Genomic DNA, 12,122 nt, shown 5'->3' with positions numbered 1-12,122 from the left:
CGAACTTGTGGTAGCAGCGTGTAGTGTCTAGGTGGGAAGCCCTCGGTAGGGGGGGGGGCAGTTCACTTGAAGCTCATGCAATTTAGCACTTTCATGAGACATTTTCTGGCACCCAAGTACCAATATATTATGGGAAATTAAGTTTTGTCCCCCTTGCTATCAGTGAAGGGTCGGAGGGGGGAGGGGGGGGGGGTTATATCATTAAAATCATCACGTTAACAACGTAGATACCATTGACTATGCTTCACAAAGTGGATGCATAGATTAATTATGCAACTGTTACTTACTGAATTCTTAATAAACGACAAAACATCTGCACACACCAAAGGGAAAAACAAGAACAATCAATACTCATACCTCACAATTGTTTCGTTTATTTAAATACATAGAATATGATAGTGTTAATAAATGACATGTCACAAATGCTGATAGACTTGATCACACAAATGAGTTAATTAAGATACGTCTATGAACAATGTACTAACTTTATTCCACTTACAATAAGACTAGAAACAATGTTCTGAGTCAACTCTTGTGAAAAATTTTCTTGTCGACAAAACATCTGCACTAATATTATTACCGTCAACAGTTCAGAACGAGAACACCTTCAGTCTATAGGTATAATGTTATGCACAGAGAAGGCTTAGCAGGGACTCCACGAACCTGTGATTTGCTTCAACAACTCCATTGAACACTCCTCCTTTTGAAAATCCTGGATCTGCTCTTGCAGCTAATGTTAAATTAACGTACCAAATGCAGACTCCATGAACCTGGGATTTGCTTCAACAACTCCATTAAGCTCCCCCCCCCCCCCTCCTCTTATTTAAACTCCTGGATCCGCTCTTGCAGCTAATGTTAAATGAACGTACAAAAAGCAGCTAAGCCTATATATCCGAGGATACAAAGGGCAAAGGTTATGAACAATGCAACGAAAAGTACAAAAGCCAGAGCAAAGGTTATAAAGGTATAATGACAGAATTGTAATATATAGATTGAAAGAGAAAATGAAATATACACATTGCATCAAAATGTGAAAGATCAGACTCGGTTTGAGAAGGAAGTGAAAGAGTTTTACTCTTTTGCTCTTGGAGCTCAGCAAATCTAAACCCATTTAGCAAACATTGGAATAGTCCACAGCAGTTCCACGTTTAATCTTCAATAACCTTTCAATTGCCTATCGGTAGCGTGAACAGACCTTACACAGGGCTAATTTCTCAGATGAAGTAGGAGCTGTTTGGCAGGCATCAAAGCCAGACTATTTAAGTTTGAAAAGTAAGGAAAGAAATGGGGGCAGTAGATTAAAAAAGAAATGAATATACAAACAAATTGCATCAAAATGTCCAAACTAAGACCTCGGTTTGAAAAGAAAGTAGTGAAAGAAATGGAATTAAGGGTTCCTGTTCAAACTTGTGAGTCTAAACATAATAAGAAAATACAAAAACATTATAGAACAAAATTTTAACTGACCACGAAATGAGCTGTTTTCTTTTAAAATAAACAATTTCCAGACATACAGACAAACAAACCGTGATATGTTTATAATTTGATTTTTAACCATACTCACGAAAATGTCACTTGATTTAAAGGAACTTTGAAAGGTAATAAAATAATATCACAAAACAGATAAACTAAAACAATAATTATTTGCATACTAATTTTGCATATATCTGATTTAATGCTTCTAATTAGTCAGCTATGTATAAAAAAAAAAATAAAAGATTTAACTGGTGGGATCCTCTCCATCTTAATTAAACATAATAATATTATTACTGACAAATTTTAAAAGTGATAAATTTGCAAAATTGATCATATTTTTCTTGTCCAGTTTTGGGCTAAAATGTATTGTGTAATTTATGTGTTCACTGAACATAATAGATGTTTGCCTGGCGTAAGCACACCCCTGAGGTCTGGAATAAATGATCATTTTTAGTTTTTACAATACAGCCATAATAACAGAAGAAAAAAGTATTTGAACTTTACATCAATGTTGTAACATTATTAATTGGATGAAGAAAATTATGTTGATTCCTAAAAATTTGTTAAAAAAATAAACATTTGAGAAATTTTATAAAATTTATATATGGATTAACAAAGTAGAAACCATCAAAGCATTTTTGGCTTCCTTTATGAAAATATTTGAAGAAATTTTTGTTTAGAGTCAATAAGACATCAAAACTTATTATTTGAAAGAACCTTTATGAAAATTTACATACATTATTCCAGTGAGTTAAACTTGATTGTAATGCTACTACACAAGCAATGCATAAAGCATACATAAATTGTTTGGAAAAAATACCTAATTTAGAGTAGCATATTAACTAAAATGTCATGGGATATAAAACTATGATGTAATTAACTGGAAATTTCATTATTCACAAAAAGTTTTGGCAGCTGACCAAGAAAGTAGAAAAACTTTGTGCAACTCAGAGGTCCTTGGTATTAGGCAAATTTCAGCTAAACTAATATATTAACAGTTGGGCTTCCCGGGGGGCAGATTGGGGCAGAAATCCCAACCGAATCTGTGATCTGAACAGTGGTGCTGGAAGACTTCAAGCAAACGTTACATGCACTTTTTATGACCAAGTGGACATCAGTGCCTTTTGACACCTCAGACCCAGCGGTGCACTGGTTCAAAGCCACTTAACTGGAAAGCCAATCTGCCACTGGGCCTCCCCAAAACAAAAACACTTCAAACAGTTCCTGGTGTCCTTGGAATATGGATATTGTAATGCTACAAAGTAAAGATTTTTTAATATACAAATGAGTTCTTCCTATTTGGCATCTTTCTTTATAATTATTTCTTATATTTCTAAATAATGTGGTTTTTGATAAAAATTTGTTAGTAGCAAGCCCCGAGAGATACTTTTCTCTGTATGAATGAGATGTCTGACATCCCTGAGAGGCTTTTTGCTTCCATCCAGAGTGAGAATTGATTTCTGTTCAGTCTTCCCACGGTCCCCAGACACCGAGATGGAGGGCAGGGTTGCTGTTCAGTGAGGGGCTGGGGTACCTGACAGGAACAGATGTATTGTAGTATGCCTTCAGTTTTGCAATCATAGATTTTACCACCTGGGTGAAGAAGAGAAACAAAAGAGAAGAATTATTCACAAGTTGAAATTCACGAGAGCTGATGCTGTCACCTTTGATAGCTGTGTAAGTACATGACGGGGAGGGATGAAGTCCCTTCCCTGTCATGTTCTGGGTTGTATCAAATGAAAATGGGTCGCAAAAAATAGCATTGAGATCGCCACTGACTAAGGGCTGGATAGCTCAGTTGGTAGAGAGCTGGGCTTGTAATCCATAGGTCACTGGTGTGGCTCTTGTTCTAGCTATAACTTTCTTTCCTCTTTTTCACCTTTGATAGCTGTTCAGCTATCAAAGGTGAAAAAGCATATTGTCCCCCAAATTCATGAAACTATCACTATTCTGTCAGTTTTTCAGTCAGTTATTTTATTTCAAGTACCAGGTACTTAAGAGTGCTCCAGTTTCCGAGTACAAAGTACATGTCTGCATACTGGATCTTGGGGATCCGAGTGCCAGTGTTTGAGTTCAGCTTTTTAGAACAAATATTTATTTTTGAGGCACAGAGCAGAGCCTATAAACCAAACCTTGACTCACAAGAAGACTATGAACTAGTAATGCACTGAGGCTATTACATTGTAGGACCATTAGTATTGCACTGGGGCTATTACATTGTATGACCATTAGGCCTAGCCTTTGCTAAGCATGTAAGATCTCCCTATTCTTGAGCTTTTCTTAGCAATCTGACATTGAAAAGAGACATCAGATTTTTTTTTTATATAATCAGATAATTTAAAATAATGGCTAACATCCTATACAAATACTACCAAGACACAACAAGAAACAAAATGAGATCCCTAATGTGACACTGCATATCTGTGGCAGACTACATGAAGGATAAAGCAAATGTTTACCAGTACTTAGACCCAGCTTACTTGTTTTCCAACAGCAAAACCTTCATAGTTTTGATCTCTGTAGGCTGTCATGTAATCTGACAGAACTCATGTCTATGATCTATCTTGTGAAGATTATTATTATTTTTAATATTACTGTTATATATTTTTTCTTCTTCTATTTTAAGACAATTTTTTCTTTTCTTGTTTACTTTTCTAGCTATTATGCATTTATTTTGACAACACATATTTTCTTCATTTTCTCCTCTCCCACTGCATTCTAGGTTGTTACGCACTAAATCAGGTGTGATTACTATCTTATTTTACCCCTTCCCCTGTCCCTGGGGAAAAAGCCATGGTCAATGATTTGGCCCAAAGTTTAAAGAGATAGTTAGCTCAGTTCATAGAGAAAATCTAGCCAGAAAATGTCTTCACTTTACCAAAAACTCATGCTGAGTTCAGCACACTAGTGAGCAAGGCATTACTTAGCGGGGGACTAGTGTTTGTTGTATGATCTGAGGAATGATTCTCTACATGCTATGATTGAAAGCTATGATGGTTTCTATGGCAACACTTACATCTGGTCTCTCATCAGACATGTCCTTGTATTCATTTGGGTCTGCAGTGATGTTAAAAAGCCAAATTTTCTGACCAGGTTTATCTGCTGGGATAAATGGCCTGAGGTTGGACTCTGGTGGTGCTTTGTAGGTACCTCTACCTGGAGGACAAAGAAGCAAAGCTCAACAACACAAGGTAAATATAAACAAAAAACTATTTCTGACACACAGCAACTTAACAAATGGCAGTGGTAGATTCCCCTTCAGAAGAAAAAGAAGGGAGACATGATGAGCTCAATTGCCATGAAAGTGTCGCTAAGGCTGGTGTTGCCAGATACCTTCAGTTGCAATCAACCAAATTGAGATATTCATATATATATTATATCATAACAAAATTTAAATTGGTTGTGAGGATGTGGTTTTCACAAAGTGAAAAAGCAAAACAAAAATTGTTTGATACAATCAACTTTTGCCATGGAAAGATTAACTCTAAATTAAAGCTCCTTTTCGTTACCAGGGAAACCTGTCAGTATCTTCCAATCTCCCACTCTGAGTGCTGCTCTCATGCTGGTGTTATATTCTGCCGGCATTTCCATCTCGTTGCTGAAGATGTCATTCACTGGGTATTGGGTGGCCTCATCCAGGATTTGATGATTCTCGGCCGATATCAACGGATCAATGTTATGAAGAATTTCCTTTCTGGGATTACTTGCTTTCCCTCTGGAAGGAAATTGTGAATTACAAATAAATAATACAATGACATATTCATATCATTAATGGGTCAAACGAGCATTGAATTTTTTTTTTTTTTTTTTTGGCTTTTTATTTTATATAGCGCTTTACACCAGCGATAGGTCTCAAAGCGCTTTACAGACGTTATATATTCTTATCATTAACAAGTCTAAAGAGTACTGAATGTTCGTATCATAAACAGCGTATAAAATATGCGCCTTTACTATCATCACCAATCGACGAGTTCTACTCACTGTAATGCCATCCATTGGTTAAATCCGTCCAATGAGAGGCCGCTGATGCTGCCCCCGGCGACGCCCTCCACCAGTGTGGGGAACCAATCGCTGACATGCATCATCTGTCTCTGTACAGTTCCCCTTAAATTTGATGGCAGGGCACCCCCAGACATAAACCCTATGCCTCTCATGCCCCCCTCCCATAGCTGATTCTTTTCTCCTCTGAGGGGCCAGTTGTTGCCTGCTCCAGTTCCACCATTGTCTATTTGATACAATAGAGATGGGAAACAAAAGAAAGAATTGTCAAGGTATTATTATTTGGGTTTAAAGTCTTGTTCAGGGCCAAGGCCCTCTCACACGACTTTACAACTTAACCCTGGTCATTGGTAACTTGTCACACCGACACACCAAAGTATGCACAATTCAATCAATCTCTCCTGGGGCACCAAAGTGTACCACAACCATGTGGTGCAGCCACGAACCCGAGCATGCAACTATATTTAAAAGTTACCTCGCAAGTCCCCATTTATACACCTGGGTGAAGAGAGGCAATCGAGAGAAAGTGCCTTGCCCAAGGACACAATGCAATGATCTGGCCAGGGCTCGAAGCTGTAATCCTTAGATCACAAGTCCACTGCCTTAACCACTTGACCACAATCCCCTTACATTATACAGTTAAAAGTTTAATAATGAGATTATGCTCCGTTGCTGGAATGAACACATGCCAAATATAAGCTCCACACTGACACAATCATTTGTTCTGAAATTTTTGTTCGAAACTCTCTCCTTTGCACTCATAAATGGAAGTCGCTGAAATATGTTTATAAATTGTTTTTTTCCCCCTGAATTTCATAGAGGCTCATAATTTAATCTTAAGGCCAATTATGAAAACTGAAACTTTGAAAGTCAAGTTCACTTTCTGCCACAGAATCTTGTCATAACATTGTCATAACCACACACATGGTCCAAACCCCATTTAAGTGTTAAAAGAGGTCGAGTGAATGGCCAAGTTAGTTTGAATTTTCATCTCAGATGTCAATCTTGAGTGTATTTTGCAATATGGCATATAGACCAATCCAAATGAGTATTGTTTACTGTTTTGAGTGAATTGTTGTACACAAAAAATGTTGTACATAAAAATATATTTTTGCTTCTTCTCCTGCTTGGTTTTTACCATTTAAATAAGTGCAATGTCATGTTTGCAATGTTGTCAGTAGCGGAGCATCCATACAGTCAGGGGGGCGGCCCCCCCTGACGGACTAAAATGGACTGCTGGCGCCCTTTTCAGCTTTTTACCACTTTTTACTTATTCGCGATTATTGACTTTTTCATTGCGCTCTCATCTACCTATTGACATTTGTCACATTTTGTTGGTGTAATTTTCTGACAAAATGCTCTAACAGCGGAACACCCATACAAACTTCCGATGACACCTATTTATTTTTTCGTTATCTGCAAATTAGCAATTTGAAAGGGTCATTTCCGGCGATCTAGGGAGTATCTTAACTCAAAAAATGTTGGTACACTCCGCGCCAACCTGTGGTGGCGCTCCGCTTAGATAGTGTCGAAAGCGCCCCTACAGACCATTCTCGCCCCCCCTGACCAATACCCCTAGCTCCCCCACTGAATGTTGTACATATATAAAAGCACACCATTACAGCTACCAAGCTACTAGTCCAATGAATATGCTGCACCCAGTTCTGACAATTGTTGTAATACTGTATTTTCATGCCACCCTTCAAAGCACTCATACTGACAGCACAAGCAGTATTAATATCCTGTTTCTATGACATAAAGGTCGGGAACTGTTCATACTGTCAGTAACAGTGCTTTCAAGCATACCATGAGAGGACAGTATACAGTGGAAGTACCATCTAAGAATAGTGCCAATTGGCTAGTTTGTATCCTGTGTAGTCCTTTAATGAGGTGATCACATGATCAATTGCACCATGGAAAACAAAGCAAAATATCCGGTTAAAAGGAAGTCACAAGGTTCAAATTGATTTGATAAGAGTGGATATGATAGTCATGAATATGTTCAACAGGCATTTCAGACCTTACCGAGAGTCGTGTTGCCAAGGTTGGATTGACTTTCCTTCAACTCTTGTCATTTAATTACCATACATTTGAAAAGTGATGTCCTGTCAAGTATAGGGACAAATGAATGTGACAGCCTGATATGTTATCATTTAAATGAAAATTACTCCACCAAAAAACAAATTGACAAGAAAAAAAAACTCCAAACCAAGAATGACATTTAAATGGGCCTAACATCAGAAATATATATATTTTTTTGAAATTAAAAAAAAATTGGTTTAAAAAAAAAAATGCATGAATGCAAGGAGTTGGATCCTTCATTGTTTACTCAATTCTACAGTGTTAAAAAAATATCAGTATGACCACGTTTGATGTTATTCTTTGAGTTTTTCAATTATGCTATATGCTGAAATGCTGGGATATTTTGGCAACAAGAAGGAAGCAAAGTAGGAGTTACTTTCAACTATATTTCCTGGTTGCCCTTAGTTTTGATGATGCCCCTTGCATAAATCTTGGATATAAACACCCTTTTCTGAATGTAATACTTCATTACAGAATAATAATATCATTATAGGAATAACTATTGTGCTTGAAACATTTCTGGGGGTAGAGGCTTCATTACAAGTTCCTTTAACATCTCAGTTCTGAAAATTGCTTATTTATTCATACTCTGGACTTGTGTAATGCCAAACTTTCTATGATATATCAAAATACATCTTAGTTGTACTTTCATTCATCTTGGCAAACCGTTGCAACCAAGTTTTCCGAATGCATTCCTGTTTGGCCTAACCACTTCCTGACCTGGTTGACCTATTGAACTAATTTTGCAAAATGATGGTTTGGAACAAATAAAAGAAATGTAAAATCAATTTCCTTTCGTCCATAAAAGATAATGAGAGCTCATTTGGCATTGGTTGCCAAGAAACTTCATTTCTTTCATTAGAAACTGTTATATTTAATTTGAGCCTTACAGCCGGTGGAACTTTTTTGGGACAATCTTTTAGGGAATTGTTCTACAGAAACAAAGACAATTGAACTCAAATTCAAATGATATCTAAAAATAGGAAGGCTAGAGAAGGGGGGGGGGGGGGGTTAGGGAGGAGGGTGTAGAAGGATGGAAGAGGAGGTAAGAGGAAGATGCAAATCAACCAGTGATGGTTGGTCTAAAAGTCCTTTGTTTTAGCAAAATTGAGTAAGCCAATCTCAGTCTATCTAGATCTCCCATTTCTGGTTTTATCAGTTGTTACTGGTTGAAAGGATTGGTACCAATTTAGGACTGAATAAATTGCATGGCCTATGGCCTGTATTCTAATGAAATAAATTTCTTTTTCACCGTTTACAGTAGAATTCAATGCTCACCTGTGGAGAAGATGAGAAGCGTGTCGTCCCACAATCCCGATGTTTTCAGTTGATCGATAACATTTCCAATGATTTCATCCATGCAAGCGATCATGCCAGCATGCGTTCGCCTGTCCGTATCTTTGATAAAGTTATACGGCTTGATGTACTGTTCGGGTACTTGTAGGGGGTTGTGAACTGATTGTAAGGCCAGGTATAGGAACAGAGGCTGAAAGATAATACGAAAAAAACAAATCATGAACAGAAAACTTGACATGGATATCATCAACAAATAAAATATGCAGCAATGATATGAGTTACGAAAATGTCTAATGTCAGAAGAATCGACTTTTCGACGGTCTTGCTAGCAATTGGCAAGACACATTTATTGAACACTATCTGGAAATTTGAACTGTGACAAAGGCAATTACCTGTAAACAAAATGTGTGCTATATTGAAGGCTGTTTGTTCTGATAGATATACTTAGGGTGTGTCTGGCTTTCATTTATGCAGTACTTTTTTGGGTCTACTTGACATTTTCTTTTACCATGGTACATTGACATATCTTTCTGAGTTATTCAAATAAAATATAAAATGAATGACAATTTCACACAGCAATTTTCATGTTTGTAGTTCTACTATCTCCCTCCTTCGGATCCTAATAAAAAATCAAAGACGATGGCAACACAAGAACCTACACAGGATGGATAGCAAAATGTTGCCACAATAACTATATAACCGTTGGTCTTTCGTATCTAGCAGATGCTACAAAGTTAGTGTCCTCTTAATCTCTATTAATCGGAACGAGATGAAAGATAACAATTGTCTTTTAACGACAGTATTTTAATGACAACTGTTGAGCCACTTGCAATATAACTTGAAAATAGTTGTAGTTGAAACAAAATTTCATGGCATTGAATAAAGTCACTGAGTTCAACTAAGAACGGGATTTGCAGTTCTTCATCCGACCATTTCTTAATTCCCTAAATGTTCAGGTTCTTTTGAGTACCTTTGACTTATCATGACCCTGGATTATTTGATTGGCTCTATCTCTAAAGACAAACGCCGAGTAATTTCCGACATATTCCCAGGCTGGTCGGTCCATATCCATAAAGTCGAGGCCGAGCCAGTGTTCTGCGGGCGGGAAGAGAGGCATGGGCCCACTACGATGATGGGTCCAGTAATCACCCATACCAGACAGATAACCTGAAATAATTATGCAAAGTTGGAACAGGACCCAAAAGAAATGGAGTTATTTTTTAAGAGTTTTAAGAGGCATAAAGGAGCATCATGAATTTTCATTTGGCACATCTGAACAACTTTTAAGGACACAATGACAGAGGAAGGGATGAGCTACTGTGTCTGAAAAGATATAGGTTTGAATTCTTCAGTCCACCCAAAAACAAATAAATTAGACATTCAGTTCAGAAGTTTGCCAAAAAAAAACAATAATAATTTGCATTAAAATGAGGAATTATCGAGATTAATCAGACATATATATCCCTGTTTAGCACAAACGTTTTTTTTAAATTCTAAACCTTGTTGTGTAAGGTCAGGATACTAACAATTGAATTTTATTTGACCACAAAGTTGTATTAAACCTACCAAAGGCAGTGTCAAATCCTCTGTTTTGTGGTAAACATTCCTTCCTGTAGAAGCCCAGGTGCCATTTGCCGACCAAATGTGTCGAATAATTAACTTCCTTCAATTTTTCAGGGAGGAAAACATCTGACAATGGTACAGAGTTTGCTTGGTCAGCCACAATCACAAAATGCTGAAGTCCAGTGTGTATCTTTAAAGGTGTAAGAAAGAATGCAAAAATACAGCTTTGCATGGTTCAGAGTGAGAGCTTGTGGACAAAGTCATTATATAACATAAACCTAGTGGTGACATATAACACATACGTTATGTAAGAATCTTTTCTACATAGCTTGTCTCAAATTTAAGTGCACACACATGCTGAGGTGAAACACGTACAGCATTACCCTAACCCTTCCAAAAGAATATCCCCACCCCCCCTCCCCAAATAATGACTAGAAAGGAACCTTTTATCAAAAAAAATTCTGGAGGGATCAGAGAAGAATTTTCAAGGACCAAGAACGTTTTTTCAGGACATAACTACCTGATAGCGACCTGTCATGAGTTGACTTCTTGTAGGTGAACAGATTGGCTGCACATAGTAATTCTCAAGTTTGGCTCCATTGGCAGCAAGACTGTCCAAGACGGGTGTCTTAATGACAGTACCATGGTAACCAATGTCATGGTAACCATAATCATCTGCTAAGATGAAGACAATGTGTGGCTGTTTCGATGCACAATTCACAAATGCAAGGCAAAGGAACAAAGCGACGATCTCTTGAACAGGTAGCATTTTAAAACTGGAAATACAAGAAAAAAATAGCAGTGCCATTCTTAAGATTCAGATGACTTGTAATCAACAATAATTCATGGTATGATATCTGGGTGGTAGCTCAGTGCAAAATGTTTGTAGTAAAACATTATCAGGTACTGTACATGGAGGTCTTGAAGCATAAAGACAAAGTACATAAAGCCCATTTTCTCACCAAACCCTCCAACATTACACACAAGCTTTAATATTCATCTTATTTTATCCCTCAATCATTTTAGAATTTGCCCAGTTTGCATAGCATTTTGTAATATGTAATCATCGAGATAAATTATTGAATAATTCCTGGTATATGTAAAGCTTTGCATTATGTGCACTACAAATATTTATCTACAATCTACTGTGCAATGAATGAAAATGGCACCCTAACCAGTTACACACTTATAACATAATATGCCTATAATATTGACAATATTAATGAAATTCTGATGGTGAAATACAGGAATGTAACAGCATAGATATCACGCCTGGCTAATTCTGGTGCCACCTAGGCCTATATGTGCAGCTAAGGAGTTAATTTGTATGAGCCAAGTGCAAGTCTGCAGTCCTTGGATTTGCCTAACTAAGTTAGTGTTCATATCACTTACATGACCTTTACAAGTTGAAACAATATATTTTACCGACCTTTCCCTTCCAGCCAGGGTAGAATAACTTGCCTAGATCTGTGGATCCAAGATGGATAGCGGCTTATGAGACTCTTCTCTTTGCAGTGTTCAACCAGTTATCGTTCCCTGCTGCACGGTCTCCGACTACCACCTCAATAATAATAATAATCACGTGAGTACAAGGTTTGTTTTGTTATGGTTCGAGGTCGACATCATTGAGAATGTGTGACCATTTTCCTAGTTTGGATAACTGCTTTTGTGAGTATCGAAATAGTAACAAAACAACTACCACTCAA

At 37.3% G+C, this 12,122-nt stretch overlaps 1 protein-coding gene across 1 annotated transcript; it reads right to left on the bottom strand.

The window, feature by feature from the left end:
* Positions 1 to 351: 351 nt before the first annotated feature.
* On the bottom strand, positions 352 to 11,995 carry LOC139976221 (arylsulfatase B-like). The gene is made up of 9 exons (XM_071984792.1): positions 11,846 to 11,995; positions 10,937 to 11,192; positions 10,420 to 10,606; positions 9,824 to 10,020; positions 8,836 to 9,043; positions 5,458 to 5,701; positions 4,986 to 5,191; positions 4,493 to 4,632; positions 352 to 3,069 (listed from the first exon to the last, which is right to left on the bottom strand). Exons 2-9 carry the CDS (start codon positions 11,183 to 11,185, stop codon positions 2,941 to 2,943), a joined length of 1,560 nt encoding a protein of 519 aa, XP_071840893.1. The 5' UTR covers positions 11,186 to 11,192; positions 11,846 to 11,995; the 3' UTR covers positions 352 to 2,940.
* Between the last annotated feature and the right edge of the window lie 127 nt (positions 11,996 to 12,122).

The sequence above is a fragment of the Apostichopus japonicus genome, chromosome 11 (assembly GCF_037975245.1).
Source record: "Apostichopus japonicus isolate 1M-3 chromosome 11, ASM3797524v1, whole genome shotgun sequence".
Lineage (NCBI taxonomy): Eukaryota > Metazoa > Echinodermata > Holothuroidea > Aspidochirotida > Stichopodidae > Apostichopus > Apostichopus japonicus.
The sequence above is the reverse complement of the archived record's forward strand: the minus strand, read 5'-3'. Positions and strand labels throughout refer to the sequence as shown.

What these genes read in the sequence shown, in the direction of transcription:
- LOC139976221 (XM_071984792.1), bottom strand. Translation starts at nt 11,185, where the DNA reads ATGCTACCTGTTCAAGAGATCGTCGCTTTGTTCCTTTGCCTTGCATTT. An exon ending in AACCAATGGATGGCATTACA is followed by an intron (nt 5,192 to 5,457) that starts GTGAGTAGAACT and finishes ATTTCCTTCCAG; the next exon opens with AGGGAAAGCAAGTAATCCCA. An exon ending in GATACTGACAGGTTTCCCTG is followed by an intron (nt 4,633 to 4,985) that starts GTAACGAAAAGG and finishes TTTGTCCTCCAG; the next exon opens with GTAGAGGTACCTACAAAGCA.